Raw genomic sequence first — 18,855 nt, 5'->3', positions numbered from 1 at the left:
CAACCCCAAGTTCCAATTTCCAAGAGGCCAAGAGGTAAGAAAAAACCGGGTTAATTGAACCGGAGCTGACATATACACTATACCCGGTCTTAATAAAACTACCAAAAACTATAAACCCCAACATCTCATCCATTAAACTTCTTCTTCTTCGCAGGTTTTAGGGCAAAACGATACAGCGGCCGATTAAATAGATCGAAATCCAGGTATATATTAATTTCTCTAATTTTTTGATAATTTTGTATAGCAATGTTGCTAGTTTTCACATGTTTTTCTATTTTTTGGTCCCTTTTTAATGATTATTTTTGTTTATAATTGGTGGTTTTAGCACACAGAATTCTCTATACAGGTATGTGCATTAATATGCATATAATGCAGTTGGATCAGTAATTTTTGGATTTTTTCGTGAATATTTTGCGTTGAGTTTGTGCTGTAAATTTTCAGATTTGAAGTTGAATTTTTATCTTAGTTTATTAGTAATAATGATCTTTTTCACATTATTTCGTTGTTGTTATTGCTCTTATTTTTGTATTCCATCTTTCAGACGGCTTTGATATGCTGTATTTTAAGCATATCATAATTTGTTTTGAAAATGCATTGTATTATTTACTAGTTTGGACCACAAATTGAGGCGTAGTTGATTATTAAATATCGTTCATCTGGATAGTTGTGTGAGGATTGAGATCGTATTGTCTTGCAGAAAGTTTTTTTTTCTTTTTACTTTTCTGGTTTGTAAAATTGGAGATGGAAAGAAAATAATGGTTGTTCTTCTTCTACATTGTTGTTCTAAACTTCTTAGTTTTCTGTAACTTTGCAAAATCTGTGGTGCCTTCAGTTTTTTCACCCAGTGAAAGATTCCAAGGAACTCATTTATGTTTCAAAACAATGAGTGTTGCTATTTGTTTTTAGCAAAAAAGACTAATTCCTGCTTTTTCTATGGCTCATTGTATAGGATTATTTTTAGCAATTCCTTGGCACATGATTCAAGTATTTAAAGGTCATATTGTTGTTATTTGTAGTTGGAAGATTTTGTCTAATTTTCTTTCATCTAACTACTCATCTTCAGGTGAAAGGTCGAGCTTTCTAGATCCTCACAATGGCGAATTTTGCCAAACCTGAGAGTGCTTTGAAGCGAGCTGAAGGTTAGTTGTTCTGTCATCGTCTTTTTTTGGGTGGGTGGGTTAGTGGGGGTGGGGGATGGAGCATTTAGTACACTTAAGTGTCTTAAATGTTTTGTATTATACAAGCACAAATTATGTCTTTAGGTTTGCCGTATTGGTTGTATTGGGCAATCAAAAGCACTCAATTGTTCTCTTTAATCATTTCTGAGCTTAATTTTCTGATGCAGAGCTGATTAATGTTGGACAAAAGCAAGAGGCCTTGCAAGCACTTCATGATCTTATTACATCAAGGAGGTATAGAGCATGGACAAAGACACATGAGAGAATAATGTTCAAGTATGTAGAGTTATGTGTTGACATGAGAAGGGGGAGGTTTGCCAAGGATGGCCTAATTCAATATCGTAGTGTCTGTCAACAAGTGAACATTAGTTCACTGGAGGAGGTGATAAAGCATTTTATGCATTTAGCCACTGAGCGAGCTGAACTGGCTCGCAGTCAAGCACAGGCCTTAGAGGAAGCTCTGAATGTGGAAGACTTAGAAGCTGATAAAAGACCTGAAGATCTTATGTTGAGTTATGTTAGTGGGGAGAAAGGTAAAGATAGATCTGATCGTGAACTGGTCACACCCTGGTTTAAGTTCTTGTGGGAGACATATAGAACTGTTCTAGAGATCTTGCGCAATAACTCAAAGTTGGAGGCTCTGTATGCTGTAAGTACCCCTACCCCTCTCCATTTCTTTCTTTCTTTATTTGTTATTCTCCTTTTCTTCTAAGATTTTGGAGTCAACCTCATACTGTGTTTATGTCGGCACATGAGGGATTTGGTTATCCTAACTTTTCAGTATCTTGTTTAGATTGTAAGTTACTGAGCAGGTTGTTTCAATGTTATTAAAAACCATTGTGTTGTCGCTTAAAGTGATAAATCGATACAAAGTGAGGCGCTTCATTGAAGTATGTGCTTCAAATAATAATATGCATAGTGATTCAAACAAGAAATGATGATTCTTTGAATCTCAACTCAACAGTTGGATCATTATTGCACTGTTGTACATTGGATGTTGAGATTAGTTGTTTTGATTGCAATTTGATTATTAATGGTGCTAAATTCATACATGTTATATAATTTTTCGAAACTGTGCGCTTCACTTCTTTGCTTGTATTTTCGCATCAATCACCATGGACCTTGTCTCTGTTAGAGTTAGTTGGTTGTTTATCCTTTCTTTTTCTTGTTTACTTTTGAGTCGGTAGTTCTTTTTTTTTTGAAACAGTACTTTTGAGTCAGTAGTCTGCATGCACTATGATGTTACTTGCTTCTTGTGATAAAAACAGTCCTTATTCATTTACTACTGATTGCATTGACTTATCTTGATGTGATGGGCTTCTATCTGACAACATAAATTGTTTAATCAGAAAGCTGTTTGCAACTTAAACGTTACACCTAAATCCGGTTTGTCATGTGTGCCAGTTGAGCTTGCTGCATCGTTGTTGAGTGTTGACAATAATTTCTATGTTCGTACCAAGTGGATTTTAAGAATATATTTTGTTGGTGCAACAAATGAAATTGACTATAGCTCTCTTGATATGCTCAGATGGCGGCTCACCGTGCCTTTCAGTTCTGTAAGCAGTACAAACGTACAACAGAGTTACGTCGACTTTGTGAAATCATACGGAATCATCTGGCAAATCTTAACAAGTTTAGAGACCAGAGGGACCGTCCGGATCTGTCGGCTCCAGAAAGCCTACAGTTGTATCTGGACACAAGAATTGAGCAACTCAAAGTTTCAACAGAACTTGGACTTTGGCAGGTTTCTATTAGTTTCTCTGATATCATATACAATATTCGCATAGGAGAGGCGTAGAATTTTTATACACTTGCAACGGCCTTTTGAGATTGCTTTGAGGTGCATGAATTTGTTTGTCACCTTTTTATTTGGACATTACGCAGGAAGCCTTTCGTTCTATTGAAGACATATATGGATTAATGTTCATGGTCAAGAAAACTCCTAAACCATCATTGATGGTTGTGTACTATGGCAAGCTAACAGAAATATTCTGGATGTCATCAAATCATCTTTATCATGCTTATGCATGGCTCAAACTCTTTTTTCTTCAGAAAAGTTTCAATAAGAACTTAAGCCAGAAGGATTTGCAGTTAATAGCATCATCTGTTGTTCTAGCTGCACTGTCTGTGTCTCCTTATGATAAGTTATATGGTGCATCCCATCTGGAGCTTGAAAATGAGAAGGAGAGGAGTTTGAGGGTGGCCAATCTCATTGGCTTTGATGTTGAACCCAGATCAGAGAAGAAAGAAGTGGTAACTTTGTTTATTTTATAAATAGAGAAGCAGTAGATCAATGTTGGTTTCTTATATAACATTTGTCTTGATTTTAGTTTCTCACCTTCGTTTCCTTTCTGCTTTCTCCTTTTCAGCTTTCCCGGTCATCAATACTCTCGGAATTGGTAAGCTAATCCCCAAATAAATTCTTTTATATTCTTGCACATTGGTGTCTTTTTGAATTTAATATATAAAATGATATGCCCCTCAAATTCCTTTTTTTCTTTTTTCTTATTTGTGTGTGTGATGTTAAATTACTGTGTGTATTTGTACAGATGAGGTTCATGTCGTACTGTTTGATTGATCTTCCATTTTTTATTTCTTTAATTGTCTTGCAGTTCCAGTTGTCTTTTCTTAATTTCTTTTCACGGATATAGGTGTCTAGAGGTGTGATGGCCTGTGTCACCCAAGAAGTAAAAGATCTTTATCATCTGTTGGAACATGAGTTCCTTCCTCTGGATCTGGCACTGAAAGTGCAACCCTTATTGAACAAAATATCGAAGCTTGGGGGTAAGCTATCTTCGGCTGCTTCAGTTCCTGAAGTGCAACTGTCCCAGTATGTTCCAGCCTTGGAAAAGCTTGCAACTCTGAGGTTGCTCCAGCAGGTTCTCGCGTTTAACTTTAGAGTCCTTTGTTGTTTGACATTTTGTCTTACATTTTAACTAACTTAGAGTGTGGTTATTTTGCTTCTTTTTATGTTTGCAGGTATCTCAGGTGTACCAGACAATCCAGATTGGTAACCTGTCTAAGATGATTCCATTCTTTGACTTTGCTGCTATTGAGAAGATTTCTGTAGATGCTGTTAGACATAACTTTGTAGCCATTAAAGTTGATCACCTTAATGGTTCTGTCTTACTCGGTAAACAGGTACAATTATGTTCACTGAATGTTCCTCTTCTCTGTGCTCTTACGTTGGTTGTGAGATATCCTGTCCGCCTTACCATTATCTGTGCTGAGCTACATGATTTCTTCTCCCTATTTGAATAAAACCATTGACTTAGTTCACTACTAAGATTTTTCCTTGTTTTGTTTTCTAACAGTTCTGGTAAGTTACATCTTCTACGTCTTGCTTTATATGAACAAAAAAAACTTGGGAGAATGTAACGGTATATCTAGGGATCAAATTGTTGGGCTTTATCTTAAGTTTTTGCTATGTAAATGAGTGGGCGTCTGTAAGTGTCTGTCAAACACTCAAGCTAGCACCACAAGTACATATCTTGCTTGCTAGATCGAATATGGGCCGGATGGTGTAGGAGAGTTCTCGGAAGTTGTTTGACTTTTGATGTAGAATTTTTACAGCATAGCACTTTGTGCTGCTTCTGGATTTTGGGACATGGGGATGTGGCGTCAAGTGAGAAGTTCCTTCTGTTCTTTGTTAAGTTTAGCCTTATACCTCTGTGGTTTAATACATTGAACAAGTGTTGCAGAACATTTCTGTGTGTGTTTCCTAAATACTTATGTGAAAAGATTTCGGTAATCCCAATGAAGTTATGTATACTTTTCTTGGTGCATCTTCTTCGCATATATACTGTCATGCCTAGCAGCTTTGTTTGGAAGTGTAGGGGGTGGAGGGCCAGACCTAGCCTTTACCTTTTCTTCAATTTTAACTGTTTTTATTTTTTTGTATCGGGATTGATTCTCTTATCCTCTCCTTTGCCTTAGGTGGACATAGAAAAAATAGAATAATTTGTTGCATTTCCATTTTTATATTTGTTTCTAGAGTATTGAGGCTGAAGGACTCCGGGATCATTTGTCACTTTTTGCTGAATCCCTTAGCAAGGCAAGGTTAATGATCTATCCCCCTGCGAAGAAAGTTGCCAAGCTTGGGGATGCCCTCTCTAATTTGGCGGAGATAGTGGAGAAGGAGCACAAGAGACTCCTGGCACGGAAGTCCATAATTGAGAAACGCAAAGAAGAGCAAGAGCGTTTACTCTTGGAAAAGGTATTCCCTTCTTGAGGGTGTTGGAGTTTCATGCTGTCATTGTTTTCTTGGTTGATGAACTTCTGTTGACATTTCTTGAAGGAACGAGTGGAAGAGTCAAAGAGGAGAGAACATCAGAAGATGACCGAAGAGGCCGAGCAAAAAAGGGTTTCTGCTGAGCTAGAGCAAAGAAGGAACCAAAGGATTCTGAAAGAGATAGAGGACAGAGAACTCGAAGAGGCCCAAGCAATGCTGCAAGAAGCTGAAAAGCGCAGCAAGAGGAAGAAGAAACCAGTCTTAGATGGAGTACGTACAAACTTTGGACCTATTTTGGTTTATTTATTCAGACCTCTAAATGGAAATCCTTACCGATGTTAACCTAAGTGCAGGAAAAGATGACCAAAAAGGATATCATGGAGTTGGCATTACATGAGCAACTCAGGGAGAGGCAGGAAATGGAGAAAAAATGGCAGAAGTTTGCCAAAGTAATGGATTATCTGGAGAGAGCAAAGAGAGAAGAAGCAGCGCCTCTTATTGAGTCTGCATTTCAACGGCATTTAGCTGAAGAGGCTACTCTTCATGAACGTGAGCAGCAGGTATGCATAGAATTAGCATTTGTTTTGCCTAACCACCATTAACAACCTATTGTTTCGCATTTTCCTTGAAATTTTTCTAAAGGAACTAAATTTTGGCATTTCTTTTTGGTCAAATGTTGTTGATTAATGGATCTGGATTTACAACAATCTTGCAGCAAGAAATTGAATTGAGCAAACAACGACATGCGGGGGACCTTGTAGAGAAGAGGAGGCTGGGCCGCATGTTGGAGAATGAGGTCTCTTAATCTTAATTTTTTTTATTTGGTTGCATTATGTATTTGTGTCTTCGGACTATGGATTTGAGCTTATGGTTGTAAAGGGGCACTGCCTTTGATATTTGCTTCAACTAACTGAATTCTGTTATACCACTGGCCATTGGGAACCAAATCTCATTGTTGTTGTTAGAAAAAGGTTTCATGACATAGTTTGCACTTTGATTATGCTAGTGTTACATCATCAGCTGATATAGGCCCTGATTATGCAGAGAATATTCCAAGAAAGACTTGTTAGCTGCAGGGAAGCCGAATTCAATAGCATGAAACAGGAGAGACAGGAACGAATAAACCAGATAATTCAGACAAGGAAACAGGACAGGGACACTAGGAGGAAGCTGATACTCTTTCTGCAAAAAGAGGAAGAACAACAGAAGAGGTTGCAGGAAGAGGAGGATGCGCGGAAACATGAAGGTATCCTTCTGGTTAAAGATGCATTTTATGCACTGAATTTAGGTTTTCATTGAAGTGCGTTTCACCAAAACGTTTATGCTTCTGCTCATGTTGTCTGCTCTTTTAGCAGCAGCATTTAATTGTCATTGCTTATTTAAGTGGCTACCTGACCTTTTTGAGGTTATGCATACCGTTTGTAATGTACTCTTACCTTCGCAAGTCCTTTCGTGCATGCGTCATTGTCTGGCTTATAATTCTCAAGTGTTTAGGAGCTACACTGACCCCTCTCAAGTTCTTTTTATCCTCACCCATCTACCCTTTCCCTTTTTCTTTTGGGGTTGTGGTTTTGAGTTGTTATTTGTAGTCAATTTAGAATCCTATGACAATGTATTGAGAATTTTGCAGAAGCGGAGAAGCGAAAAAGAGAGGAAGCTGATCGGAAGGCCAAGTTAGATGCGATTGCAGAAAAGCAGAGGCAACGAGAGCTAGAACTTGAAGAGAAGAAAAGGCTGGAGAGAGAGGAGGTCTTGGGGAAATCCATGCCTGTGTCACTTGAGACTTCAACTGTAGGTCGTCCCTCAGAAGCTGGAGCAACAGCAGCTGCACCTACTCCCGGGAAGTTCGTGCCCAGGTTCAGAAGAGAGAAAATTGACGTAGCAGGCCAGGCTCCACCTCCCGAGACTGACAGGTGGAGCAGTGGTGGCAGGCGTGATGAACGAAACTCGTTTGGTGGTGGCTCAAGGACCAGTTGGTCATCCTCTAGGCGCAATTAATTGCGGTGAATCAGGTTGCTGCATCGATCAAGCCGTTGCATTGTCGGGTTACTTTTTTTTTGCAAAAGTTCAATTTTGGCCATTTGTTATTGAAAACTTTTCTTGTAGCATTTTATCTTTGTGTATCGGAAACAACCTCTCTATCTTCATAAGATAGGGGAAGGGGTTTGCGTACACCACCCACTTCCGACCAACTTGTGGAAAGTAAGTCATTGACGTATTTTTTTTCTTTTGTATCTGGGGTTTTCTCGTATAGCGAAGCTCAAGAGTAACATGCTTGAGTAGGATATTTTTTGGACGTTGCAGAGTTTTAAAGTTTTGATGAGTTTGAACTAAAGGACAAACTTTTTGGCGGCAAATGTACTTTCTGTCCTTAACATTATTGTCGATGGATTATTCATTATTGTTTGATTTTTATTAAGCTAATCGTGCCAACTTAAATAACTGTAAATTATTTGTGTAATAATACTCCGTATAAGATTTGGACGTTCCTTTTAAAAAGAAAGATAAAAAGAATGTCGATAATATTATCATGTTTCATTTCTACGGGTGGTAACTGGTGAACATGGATGCTACTAGTAAATATATACTTCAAAATTTTATTTTAAAAATGAAACAAAGCGAGCATAAGCACAAAATTAACGAAAGTCACTAAATTTTATGCTTATTTGGTAATAGGAAAAATCTTTTTGGCCAGAATGATATTTTATCTTTTAAAATATTTTTACCCTTTTTAACTTTAATACCTATTAACTATAGTTTTTTAAATTTTCTGGCCAAATTCTGGCCAAATTTTCTGGTCATTTAGCACTTTCCAATCAATTTCAGAGAATAACTTCTAAAAAAGTTAATTTAGTGAGATAACTTTACAAGTTGAATAATCAGAATTGACTTTACGTTATATGCATTTGCAATTTCTTATTTTATATTATCAATGCCTTATTTGAAAACTTCAGGATAACCTGCCGCCGCTATAAATCACATTATACAAACCATATAAGACAGATTCGGTTGAGAAGACATCGAAAGGATATAATATCAACGTTAGCTGTCTTTTTTATTAGACTTATTTACTACTCCATTGTTTTATTAAATATTCTATTTATGTCAATAATTCGTTGAATAAAACTTTTAACTCATGAATCTATACCATATCTTTCTTCTGCCACGTTTACATTTCCAACCAAAAAATAGTTTTTCTTTATTGTTGCATAGAACTTTGCTATCAAACAAAATTCCTTATAATTAGCTTTGATGCTTGGAAGCAAGAATAATGCCTTCTCCACATTCAGAGGCAAATATCTTTCATTGTATAACAACCTCTCATCAATTCTTCTAATTATTTTGGGATCTTTTAATGGCCCTTCATCACTTTGATGGGACATTTGATGCTCTAAGTTGACATTAATTAGCTTGCTACCCTTGTAATATCTTATTTAATATGATTAATAGCAATTTTGCTCCCTCAGTTATTACTAAATTTTGATTTTAATACTCGTGAAATTTGATATGACATTTTTAATTTATCAAGGATATGATCCTTAATAAGAGGACATAAAGGGTGAGAATTACGATACAAGGTTAATAAGTGTTTGAGTATTGTCTAGTTTTTCCTATTATTTTATTTTTCGATTTTATTATACATGTTTTTTTGTTTCAGTTAAGTCTTGTTTGTCTTTTTGTTAATATTCTTCTCCTTTATCTTTAGTTTTTATTAATGTATTTACTTTTTGTACTTGAGTTTGATATGCTTTATTTGAACCGATAATCTATCAGAAACAACCTCTTTACCCTTATAAGATATAGATGTAATATTGCATACACACCACCCTCTACAGACCCTATGTAAAATTACATTAAATTTATTATTATGATTGTACACTCAACCTTTAATTAGTTGAGATATGCACTATTAATCCCTTTAATTGTGAAAATTCACAAAGTATTAATCGTTCATCATTTAATTATCAATTTATTACATTAAGTTTGTATTGTTATTTCATACTTCAAGAGTGCTATGATTCTAAAAATAGTTTAAACATAATAAATTTCTAACCTAAAAGTGATAAAGCACACATTTTAATTAGTTGAAATTTAAACATGATATACTTCCTCTAAACAAATGAATTTTTGAAGTGTGACACACTCTTTAAGAAAGTTAGTTAGTGACATTAATTAAAGTATTCAAATCCAAATTTATCTTCTTTTCTCCCACCTCGCCCATCACGAATGTCAATCATGTTCCCACTTATCTCTCAAGCCCTCAACTTACGAAATGATGGTGGAGGTGTTCGACCTCTTAATTCAAGCCTACATGTCAAATTCAAATTTTATCTTCTTTTCCCCATCCAACATCATCAGAAAAATCAATAATATTTTGGCTGATCTTTTACGTTGACTTAAATGGGCAAACCTGCAACGTATCGATGATGATGGAGGTGCTTAACCACTTGATCCTGCCTACTTGCCAAATAAAAAAATTAAAAATTAAAAAAAAAAGAGCCTACTTGTCAAAATCCAAATTTATTCAATTCAAAGTGTCAAAAATACTATTATCCTTACTTGATTCTTTATTGCAAGTCAATGCCACCCTCTCTATTTTACTATATATATACATATATATTCATGTACATGATTTTGCATAACAACAAATACATCATTATGGCTTCCACACTTCAAGAAAATAATCCTCATTCCCAAGCACCTAAGCCAAATTTCATGTTGAAATTGAAGGAAAATTTGATATTCAAATCAAAATGGGCTGAATTGAATGGTGCAATGGGTGATTTAGGCACATATATACCAATTGTCTTAGCTTTAACCCTAGCCAGTCACTTAAATCTTGGCACAACGCTAATTTTCACTGGTGTATACAATTTTGTAACTGGTGCTATCTATGGTGTACCAATGCCTGTTCAGCCAATGAAATCTATTGCAGCTGTTGCTATCAGTAACCCGGATTTCGGCATACCGGAAGTTATGGCTGCCGGAATTTGCACCGCCGGGATCTTATTCGTTTTAGGCGTCACCGGATTGATGCGGATTGTGTATAGATTGATTCCAATTTCAGTTGTTAGGGGAATTCAACTAGCACAAGGTTTGTCATTTGCAATGACAGCAGTTAAGTATATTAAAAATGTACAAGATTTCGCAAAATCAAAATCTGGAGCGCAGAGGGATTGGGTAGGGTTAGATGGATTGTTGTTAGCTTTAATTTGTGCTGTTTTTATTGTGATTGTTAATGGTGCTGGTGATGATGATGATGATCGCGTCGATAATCAAGAGAGTGAAACAGGATGGAAAAAAGTTCAGAAAATCATATTTTCACTTCCATCAGCTTTTCTTATATTTTTATTAGGTGTTGTTTTGGCTATTGTAAGAGGGCCTAATGCGATAAAAGGGTTTAAATTTGGTCCATCGAAAATTGAAGTAATAAGTATATCAAAACATGCTTGGAAGCAAGGGTTTATTAAGGGTACTATACCTCAACTTCCTTTATCTGTACTAAACTCTGTGATTGCAGTGTGTAAACTGTCAACAGATTTGTTTCCAGAGAGGGAAGTTACAGCTACCTCGGTGTCGATGACGGTGGGGTTGATGAATCTAATAGGTTGTTGGTTTGGTGCAATGCCATGTTGTCATGGTGCAGGTGGGCTAGCAGGGCAATACAAGTTTGGTGGTAGGAGTGGTGGGTGTGTGGCACTTCTTGGTGTGGCTAAGTTGGTTTTGGGGTTGGTTTTAGGTAGTTCAATGGTGAAGGTTTTGACACAATTTCCTGTTGGGGTTTTAGGGGTTCTATTGTTGTTTGCTGGGATTGAATTGGCTATGTGTGCAAGAGATATGAACACTAAAGAAGAGGCATTTGTGGTACTTGTTTGCACATCAGTTTCATTAGTTGGGTCAAGTGCTGCATTGGGTTTCTTGTGTGGGATTGTGGTTCATTTGCTACTTAAGATGAGGAATATGGGTAGTGATGGTCAGTCTTGTTCTGATGTACTTTGGTTTCATAGAAACCCATAAGCAACTTGCATGTTTAGTGTGTTGGTCATCTTCTTGTAAATAAATAAAGTTGTGTATTTTTTTTGTTGTTTGAATGACGGTGGTGTCCTGATCAGTTTACGAACATTTTGGCTATTTTATTGGATATCTGTTACCTTCACCAATGCAAATTTTGATTTAATTTCTCTAAGTTATGTCTAAACTCATAAATTTACCAAAGTTTATTAGAAATGCCAACATATTAAAATTTAGTAATTGTTAATCATATAATCTAACGCCACAATACAATCGCGTTAAACTCGTATGAGATGTAAATCAAACACAATATTTCAACTTTCAAATAATTAAGTGTAATTTGTTCTAGGTACATTATATCCAAGTGAATTTACACATATCTGAGATACATAACAAATTTCGCTTGCCTCCCTCCCATCTCTCTCGCCACTCTTCTATGTATCTGACATCCCGGATACATGAGAATTACACTACATCCCGAATACATGCAAATCACATTAGATACATACAAATACATGTATTTAATGTGTATCTAGTGTGATTCACATGTCTGAGATACATAACAAATCTCTCTCACCTCCTTCCCCATCTCACTAGCCCCTCTCTCTCTCTTTAGTGTATCTGTCTATCTCATATAAAAAATATATGTATCTAAATATATCTTCCTCAATAATATTACGACTTATTATTTGAATTCACTCGATAGTCATTAATACTAATTAGAAAATTTGACACATGTCCACTCACAAAACTAAGCCGCACACATGAAGATGTACCGTCACAAAAATATATTTGTTTTGTTCTCGGACTATTATAGCCTTGTTTGTAAACCAGCCGTTATCCTCCTGGCCATTTTCTGTTTTAACAGCTTCTCCTCCCCTGTTCTGATCACTCCATCTTTCTCTTTCCCTCAATTTTGCATTTTCCGATCTCTCTACAGATCCGACATCCGAATTGGATCCGGGCCGTCCGAACCGATACAATGGCGGCATCACGTCGTCTCCGAGATCTCCAAGCACAAACTGGTAACAAGGTTTGTGTTGATTGTTCTCAGAAGAATCCACAATGGGCCTCTGTTTCCTATGGAGTTTTCATGTGTTTGGAATGCTCCGGCAAACACCGTGGGCTAGGTGTCCACATTTCATTCGTCCGATCCGTTACCATGGACTCATGGTCCGAGATCCAGCTCCGGAAAATGGAGCTGGGAGGTAATGACAAGTTGAACAAATTCATGAACCAATATGGAATCCCAAAAGAAACTGATATTGTTACCAAATACAATACGAAATCTGCTTCTGTTTACCGTGATAGGATTCAAAATCTGGCTGAGGGAAAACCTTGGCAGGATCCACCTGTTGTGAAGGAATCTGTAAAAGGTCCTAATAGCAGTAGTAGCAGACCTCCGTTGAGTGGAAGTAGAATTGGAAATTCAGGTGGCAGTTCTGGTTGGGATAATTGGGATAGTTTTGATGAAGGTGGCGATAGTAACAGTAATATGAGAAGAAATCAGACGGTGGGTGATTTTAGGAGTGGTGGAGGTAGTGGTGGTGGGCCTGCTAGGTCGAGGTCTACTGATGATGTTACAATGGCGCAGTATGAGGAGTCTGCCGCGAATAAGGATAATTTTTTTTCTAGGAAAATGGCTGAGAATGACTCCCGGCCAGAGGGCCTTCCGCCCTCTCAAGGAGGGAAGTATGTTGGATTTGGATCAAGTTCTGGCTCAATGCCTAGGAATAATAATAACAATTCGCAAGGCGATGTCTTTTCTGCTGTTACTCAGGTATAAAGGTTGAGCTAATCATGTCTCTATGGGGCTTATGGTGTTTTATGCTTTATCTTTGTAGATTTAACTCACATTAAAAGTAATTTGTGTTTGCAGTATCAGTATAGTTTCACCTGTTTAGCCTGTTACTTATCTTGTGTTCTCGGTTATCCAGTCGTGCTTAATGTAGGGAATTATTTATCATTGGTTTATAACTGAACTGATACTGTAAAAAATGAATCTTTTAGTATATAAGAGTCAAAAATCATTTAGCGTATAGCTGTTGAGGTTGCTGCTTTATGTGTGCAGGGATTCGGTAGGTTATCTATGATAGCAGCCTCAGCGGCGCAGTCGGCTGCAACTGTTGTTCAAGCAGGGACAAAAGAGTTTGGCTCAAAGGTACTTTTAATTGATTGTTATACCTAATTTTGTGGAGATGCCTTCTGAGCTAATAAGTGTTCACTGCATGTCTTTTCTCCCTCAATGTTGGAAGAAGTCTCGCTTTATCCGAACTTAGGATTTACAAGTATTCTTCAATCCATTTCAATTGAATAGCAAATTGAATTACAATATTTCTTTGTTTTGTAAAATGCCAAGTCCTAAGTAATGTGCCACGGAGCATTATGCTTGGCAATAATGTATTACTAATACAGGATAGACCAAAGGAAAGTAATGGATGGCCATTTGAAGTTTAATCTTTAAAACTATTTACGATCACATTTGCATTATCAACAACCTATATCTTTTTACTAAGGGGTTGGGACTTACACATGATTCACACTCAGACGTACACATGTAATTTCGGAATATTCTTCGGTCGACCACTATTTTGTAACTTGAACTGGTATTTAGTAATTTGTCTATTTTGTTGTGTACCAACCCAAGTCTTGTGATGTATCAAACTTATATGCTTGACATGCATCTTGTATGAACAGGGGATGCTTCGTGAATCAGTCTACTCCCTTTTTTAGATAGATACTATCAGAGATTTGAAAATTGAGATTAGATTTTTTTTTTTTTGGATCAAGTGTTGAAATTGGATAATCAGTGCAACTCTTGAATGATGTTGCATGAAAAATCCCCTTCAACAAAAAATTAAGACATGTTCCACTAAGACTGACATCCTAAGTTTGAATATGGTATATGATTGCAACATGCATTTTTCTTTCGTATATAGATAGCCTCATACATCTATTTTATGTGGGATCTTATAGATTCGAATCCTCATATCTTAGTAACCCTTTCATATGGACCTGCACAAGGTCGGACCACATAATGCTCCGATTCAATTCAAAATTTGGTTTAGTACGTAAATGGGAGAAATGGTTGATGCTCTTCATAAATCTTTTAGCCTATAAGTCTTGTTTTTATGAGATCAGATGGAATTTGAATAACTATTAGAAGGAGATAAGATAGATGGAGTAAAACATGCTCATTCTGTTTTACATTGATTTTGTGAGCTTTACTGACTTTTAAGCTTCATAAAACACTTCAAAATATGTTAAGTGTAAACCTTACATGTACTAAGCCTGAGAAATTTTGGGTTAATAGCTATTTGATAGCTTCTCAAACTTTTTTTTTAGTTTTAACCTCTTGACACACCCTAAGACCATACAAATTTATAAGATGTTTTGGTATCTTCAATTAGAAATGGACCTATTAGGTCTAATAAATCATAACAATATATGCATATGTTATAGTTTGAATATCTTGAATAAGATGAGAGAGAGTTTTGGAAATGCTTAGCCTAGTTACTAGTAGTTTGGTTAAGCTAAGTGGATCCTCCTTAGGGGCTGCCAAAAGGGAAATTCATCTTCAAGATAGTTTTTCTCTATGAAGGTCTTAGGGGAAAGCATGGGAAAGAAGCAATTGTTTGTTGCACTTTATCATAACCAAGATTTCCCTCCACAATATTATGAGTCTTTCTCCACCTCTCTAGTTATAATCCTTAATGGTAGAACTCCTCGTCTTGGGAGTTACTCTATATGAAGTTGAGCATCTGTAAAATTAGTTTTCCCCTTTATCTTGCCATGAGAAAGAAGACAGTACAGTCGAATTGTATTAATTGAAAACCGAAAATTGTGACTTAAAAGTTAACGGAACTTGGCATCATAGGAAGAAAGGTTGCAATATATGTTTCAATTATTTCATATTATGAGTTGGAGTTTTCTTCTGCTAAAGTTGCAGGTTAGTTTGTGTTTGATCCTTCTCCAATCACTTAAGAGTCCGTAGTGATTATTCAATGCTCATAGGGATGAGAATTTCTATCAAACGTATAATATAATTTTCAATTTACTGACCGTTTATACTTTAGTCGAGCAGGAGTCAATCCCCTCTCTTTCACAATACTGTTAGTTGTGTATTTTCCCAGTCTTCATTTAAGTTTTTGGTCATATAGCCTGTATTCTCAACTCTATTGTTTCTAGTTTTTTTGGACAAAGAGGCAGGGATTTATGAATGTTCAGTAAGATGCTTGTGTAATCCGACTCTTACAGGTGGCAGAGGGTGGTTATGATTACAAGATGAATGAAACAGTCAATGTTGTCGCAACAAAAACAACTGAGATTGGACAGAAGGGCTGGGGTATCATGAAGGGGGTCTTAGCTTTAGCTTCGCAGAAAGTTGAGGAATTCGCTGAGGGTCCAAACCCGAGGGACGATAGCTGGCAACAAAGTGAAAATGAACGAAACAGCCATTATAAGGAATCCAGTCAGGCATCTAAAGGATGGAATTCTTCTGGAGGAGCACAATCATCTGGTAGGCAGGCCAATTCGGTCAGCTCAGCGTCCTGGGATGATTGGGATAGTAAAGACAACAGGAAAGAAAATCCTACCGGAGGGGCCACATCCAGTAATGACGATGGCTGGGCTGGTTGGGATGATGGTAAAGATGATGGATTTGATAATTTCCAAAGTGCACCTAACAATAAACATGTTGCTCATGGTGGAAAATCAGAGTCCAAATGGACTGATGGAGGTTTCCTCTAAGAGTAGCAGATGCCACAACTTCTGGTAATTATTTTCCCTTCCAAAATTGATTTCAACCAGATTACATCTTGGAAGGATTCGTCTCTGAAACTAGTTGATGTATGTAGCATTACAAACATGATTGGTTAATTGCCTCTCATGTTCAAGAAACAAGGAATGATGGAAACAGAACAAGCTGTTTTTGTTCTGATGCCCATTATTTTTCAAGGTTACAACTTTTAGGTTACATTTGGATTTGTAATGACCATAGTTGTATTTACTATTTTTCTGCATTTTGGTCGTGTATTTAGGAGATTGTCTTTAATCGTGTACCATTTATTTGTGTTGTATACAGCTGCATAATATATATTCATTTGCGCGTAAAGTTTTTGATCAAGTTCTGGTGTAATTTGTTCTTTATGTTGCTATCCATCAGTAATAGCATGTAATGATATACTATATATATGCAAATACACATCCTCTTGTTGACCTTTTCTTTTGTTCATTTTTTACTTTAACAAGAACTGAAAGCAAGTAAATTGTTCTAGTCCTTGTTTGAAACCAAAGGGGTTTATGCCTGTTCTGTCAGATTAAGTTCTGAATCAAAAATCCTACATATGGGATAAACTTATCCTCGATATATTCCCACGACTATAATATCTTATCCCTCAAACCAAACGATTGTGTTGCATGCTCAACAATCTCATATTCAATCATCCTCAAGAGTAAAGGGATTAACTTCATCAATCTCCTTTGTTGAAAAATTGGACTGCACAAATACGGCAAAACCATAATTCTTTTTATAAGATAATCCTTTGCTATAGTAACAAGTAACAACTAACAAGTATCTCAAAAAATGCTTGAGGTCACAAGTTTCAATGTTTTTTTGAGTCATTTCTTATGTAGGGAGTGTTTCTCCTTTAGTGAGCCCTAAGAGCTCAAATTTGAATTGATTTTGAATATCGAATATGTAATCAACAATAACAATGACATACCCAGTGAATACCCAGTGAATGTCATAAATGGGACCTGGGAAGGGTAAAGTGTACCCAGAACCTTACTACTACCCCATGAGGTAGGATAGAGAGCCAGTTTCCAAAAGACCATCGGCAAAGCTTACAAGAAAGGAACAATAGCAACAGCAAAATAATGTGATAATCGAAACACAATAAATGATGATAGATATTTAATGCAAGAACTACATGAACCGAACAAACCTAAACATTCAAACAACAAAACAACACTCCGTTACCTCCTAACTTGTTTAGTTAATTGAATATATAATTAAAAAAAATAAAAGAAGAATGTTGTCTATTTCACAAAATAGAATTGGCGTCGCCCGGACTCGAACCGGAGACCTTCAGTGTGTTAGACTGACGTGATAACCAACTACACCACGACACCTTTTGTTCACTTGTTGATTTTTAATATTAGTGACATATATACAAAAATTCCCATTTTAGTTTATTGATACCCATTCTTTTACCCGTTAAGGAGTATTTTGTGCATAGGATAAATCATAAATCAGATAGGATTGTGAATGTTATCGAAATGCATTTGTAGTAATGTTGATCGGCACTTGTTTTCTCGTGAAAGCTTGATCAAACACCTTACTTTTCTAAAATAAACATTTTTTTACCTTTCAAAAGCTTGACCAAACAGACTATAAAATGTTTTTAAGAAAGTGTGATAACATGAAGGGTCTTGTAGAAATGCCAAACTAATTAGGAAAAATAAATATGCTTTTCCTACCAGAGTAATTGAATTAAAACTAGAATCAAATTCATATAACATATCGATAAGTAATACTTATACAAAAAAGAAGAAGCTAGAAATGGATTATTTGTATATTTTCAAACGTCTTAAGAAATCATTGTTGGTATGAAAAACCAAAATGCACATGTATGAAATATATGGTATGATATATAATGATCTTTCATATATTTGTGCTTCTAACCAAATTCTTTTCTTATTTTGTAAGCGTAAAAGACTTAACTAATTAGATCTATTACGATTTTGCATTCATCCTGTGGCTGTAGTTTAGTGGTAAGAATTCCACGTTGTGGCCGTGGAGACCTGGGCTCGAATCCCAGCAGCCACACTTTGTGTAATTTTTTTGCTTTCTTAATGTGAATTCTCTATATATTCTACTCATTTAATTTTATAATAAGCAAATTTTCAATTTTTTTTTAAAGGAATGTCTAACTTTTGTGCTTGTCTTCTCGGATTTGATGTGAATTTAATGGTTTTTTTTTAATTTCAATTAGTTAATATTGCTTATATGAATTTTTCTTCCAATATGTTATATTCTTAACCAACTCAATATTGATTCTAAAGTTTATTGGCTTTGAGACATTTTCTTATGGTGTAATAGGTGTATCTTGTTCTATTCACCATAATATTGCATCTACTGACTAATGCATCTGAAGGTCTATATAAATCGTATTCAAATAAATTCAAGTTATAGCCTTCTCTTAAATTTTATCCTATGTATTTTTGATGATCTTTATCTAATATAATCACTTCTAATCTTATCCTATATAGTTTTTAGAGTTCAATATGCATACACATATATCTAAATTTATTTTGCAAATACACACACACACACACACATATATATATATATAGATATACATCAAAAATTAAATATTGGCCGAACTCCTAAGCAGGCCCCTAAACTTGTTGGATCCCCCCCCCCCCCCCCCC

General features: G+C 36.0%; 3 protein-coding genes and 2 non-coding genes across 5 annotated transcripts; 4 read left to right on the top strand and 1 right to left on the bottom strand.

Moving 5' to 3' along the window:
* The first annotated feature begins 125 nt into the window (after positions 1-125).
* LOC102596360 (eukaryotic translation initiation factor 3 subunit A-like) lies at positions 126-7,811 on the top strand. Its single transcript, XM_006338970.2, has 14 exons — positions 126-203; positions 1,064-1,139; positions 1,346-1,827; positions 2,707-2,922; positions 3,063-3,431; positions 3,548-3,577; positions 3,830-4,057; positions 4,158-4,319; positions 5,173-5,394; positions 5,476-5,679; positions 5,763-5,969; positions 6,125-6,205; positions 6,454-6,655; positions 7,040-7,811. Exons 2-14 carry the CDS (start codon positions 1,094-1,096, stop codon positions 7,405-7,407), a joined length of 2,817 nt encoding a protein of 938 aa, XP_006339032.1. The 5' UTR covers positions 126-203; positions 1,064-1,093; the 3' UTR covers positions 7,408-7,811.
* Positions 7,812-10,043: 2,232 nt separating this feature from the next.
* LOC102596034 (molybdate transporter 1) lies at positions 10,044-11,530 on the top strand. The gene has a single exon (XM_006338969.2). It carries the CDS (start codon positions 10,069-10,071, stop codon positions 11,425-11,427), a length of 1,359 nt encoding a protein of 452 aa, XP_006339031.2. The 5' UTR covers positions 10,044-10,068; the 3' UTR covers positions 11,428-11,530.
* Positions 11,531-12,238: 708 nt separating this feature from the next.
* Positions 12,239-16,546, top strand: LOC102595696 (probable ADP-ribosylation factor GTPase-activating protein AGD6). The gene is made up of 3 exons (XM_006338968.2): positions 12,239-13,201; positions 13,493-13,582; positions 15,679-16,546. Exons 1-3 carry the CDS (start codon positions 12,404-12,406, stop codon positions 16,168-16,170), a joined length of 1,380 nt encoding a protein of 459 aa, XP_006339030.1. The 5' UTR covers positions 12,239-12,403; the 3' UTR covers positions 16,171-16,546.
* Positions 16,547-17,479: 933 nt separating this feature from the next.
* TRNAV-AAC (transfer RNA valine (anticodon AAC)) lies at positions 17,480-17,553 on the bottom strand. Its single transcript has one exon. It is a non-coding gene; the product is annotated as a tRNA-Val (tRNA).
* Positions 17,554-18,178: 625 nt separating this feature from the next.
* On the top strand, positions 18,179-18,250 carry TRNAH-GUG (transfer RNA histidine(anticodon GUG)). The gene has a single exon. It is a non-coding gene; the product is annotated as a tRNA-His (tRNA).
* The last annotated feature ends 605 nt before the right edge of the window (positions 18,251-18,855 follow it).

Source organism: Solanum tuberosum, unplaced genomic scaffold (assembly GCF_000226075.1).
Source record: "Solanum tuberosum cultivar DM 1-3 516 R44 unplaced genomic scaffold, SolTub_3.0 scf00008, whole genome shotgun sequence".
Lineage (NCBI taxonomy): Eukaryota > Viridiplantae > Streptophyta > Magnoliopsida > Solanales > Solanaceae > Solanum > Solanum tuberosum.
The sequence above is the reverse complement of the archived record's forward strand: the minus strand, read 5'-3'. Positions and strand labels throughout refer to the sequence as shown.

Bases quoted from the DNA above. Each gene is read 5' to 3' on its own strand.
- LOC102596360 (XM_006338970.2), top strand. From the start codon at position 1,094: ATGGCGAATTTTGCCAAACCTGAGAGTGCTTTGAAGCGAGCTGAAG. The intron at 2,923-3,062 runs GTTTCTATTAGT...GACATTACGCAG, and splicing joins CAGAACTTGGACTTTGGCAG to GAAGCCTTTCGTTCTATTGA. The intron at 6,656-7,039 runs GTATCCTTCTGG...AGAATTTTGCAG, and splicing joins GGATGCGCGGAAACATGAAG to AAGCGGAGAAGCGAAAAAGA.
- LOC102596034 (XM_006338969.2), top strand. From the start codon at position 10,069: ATGGCTTCCACACTTCAAGAAAATAATCCTCATTCCCAAGCACCTAAG.
- LOC102595696 (XM_006338968.2), top strand. From the start codon at position 12,404: ATGGCGGCATCACGTCGTCTCCGAGATCTCCAAGCACAAACTGGTAAC. The intron at 13,202-13,492 runs GTATAAAGGTTG...TTATGTGTGCAG, and splicing joins TCTTTTCTGCTGTTACTCAG to GGATTCGGTAGGTTATCTAT. The intron at 13,583-15,678 runs GTACTTTTAATT...CGACTCTTACAG, and splicing joins CAAAAGAGTTTGGCTCAAAG to GTGGCAGAGGGTGGTTATGA.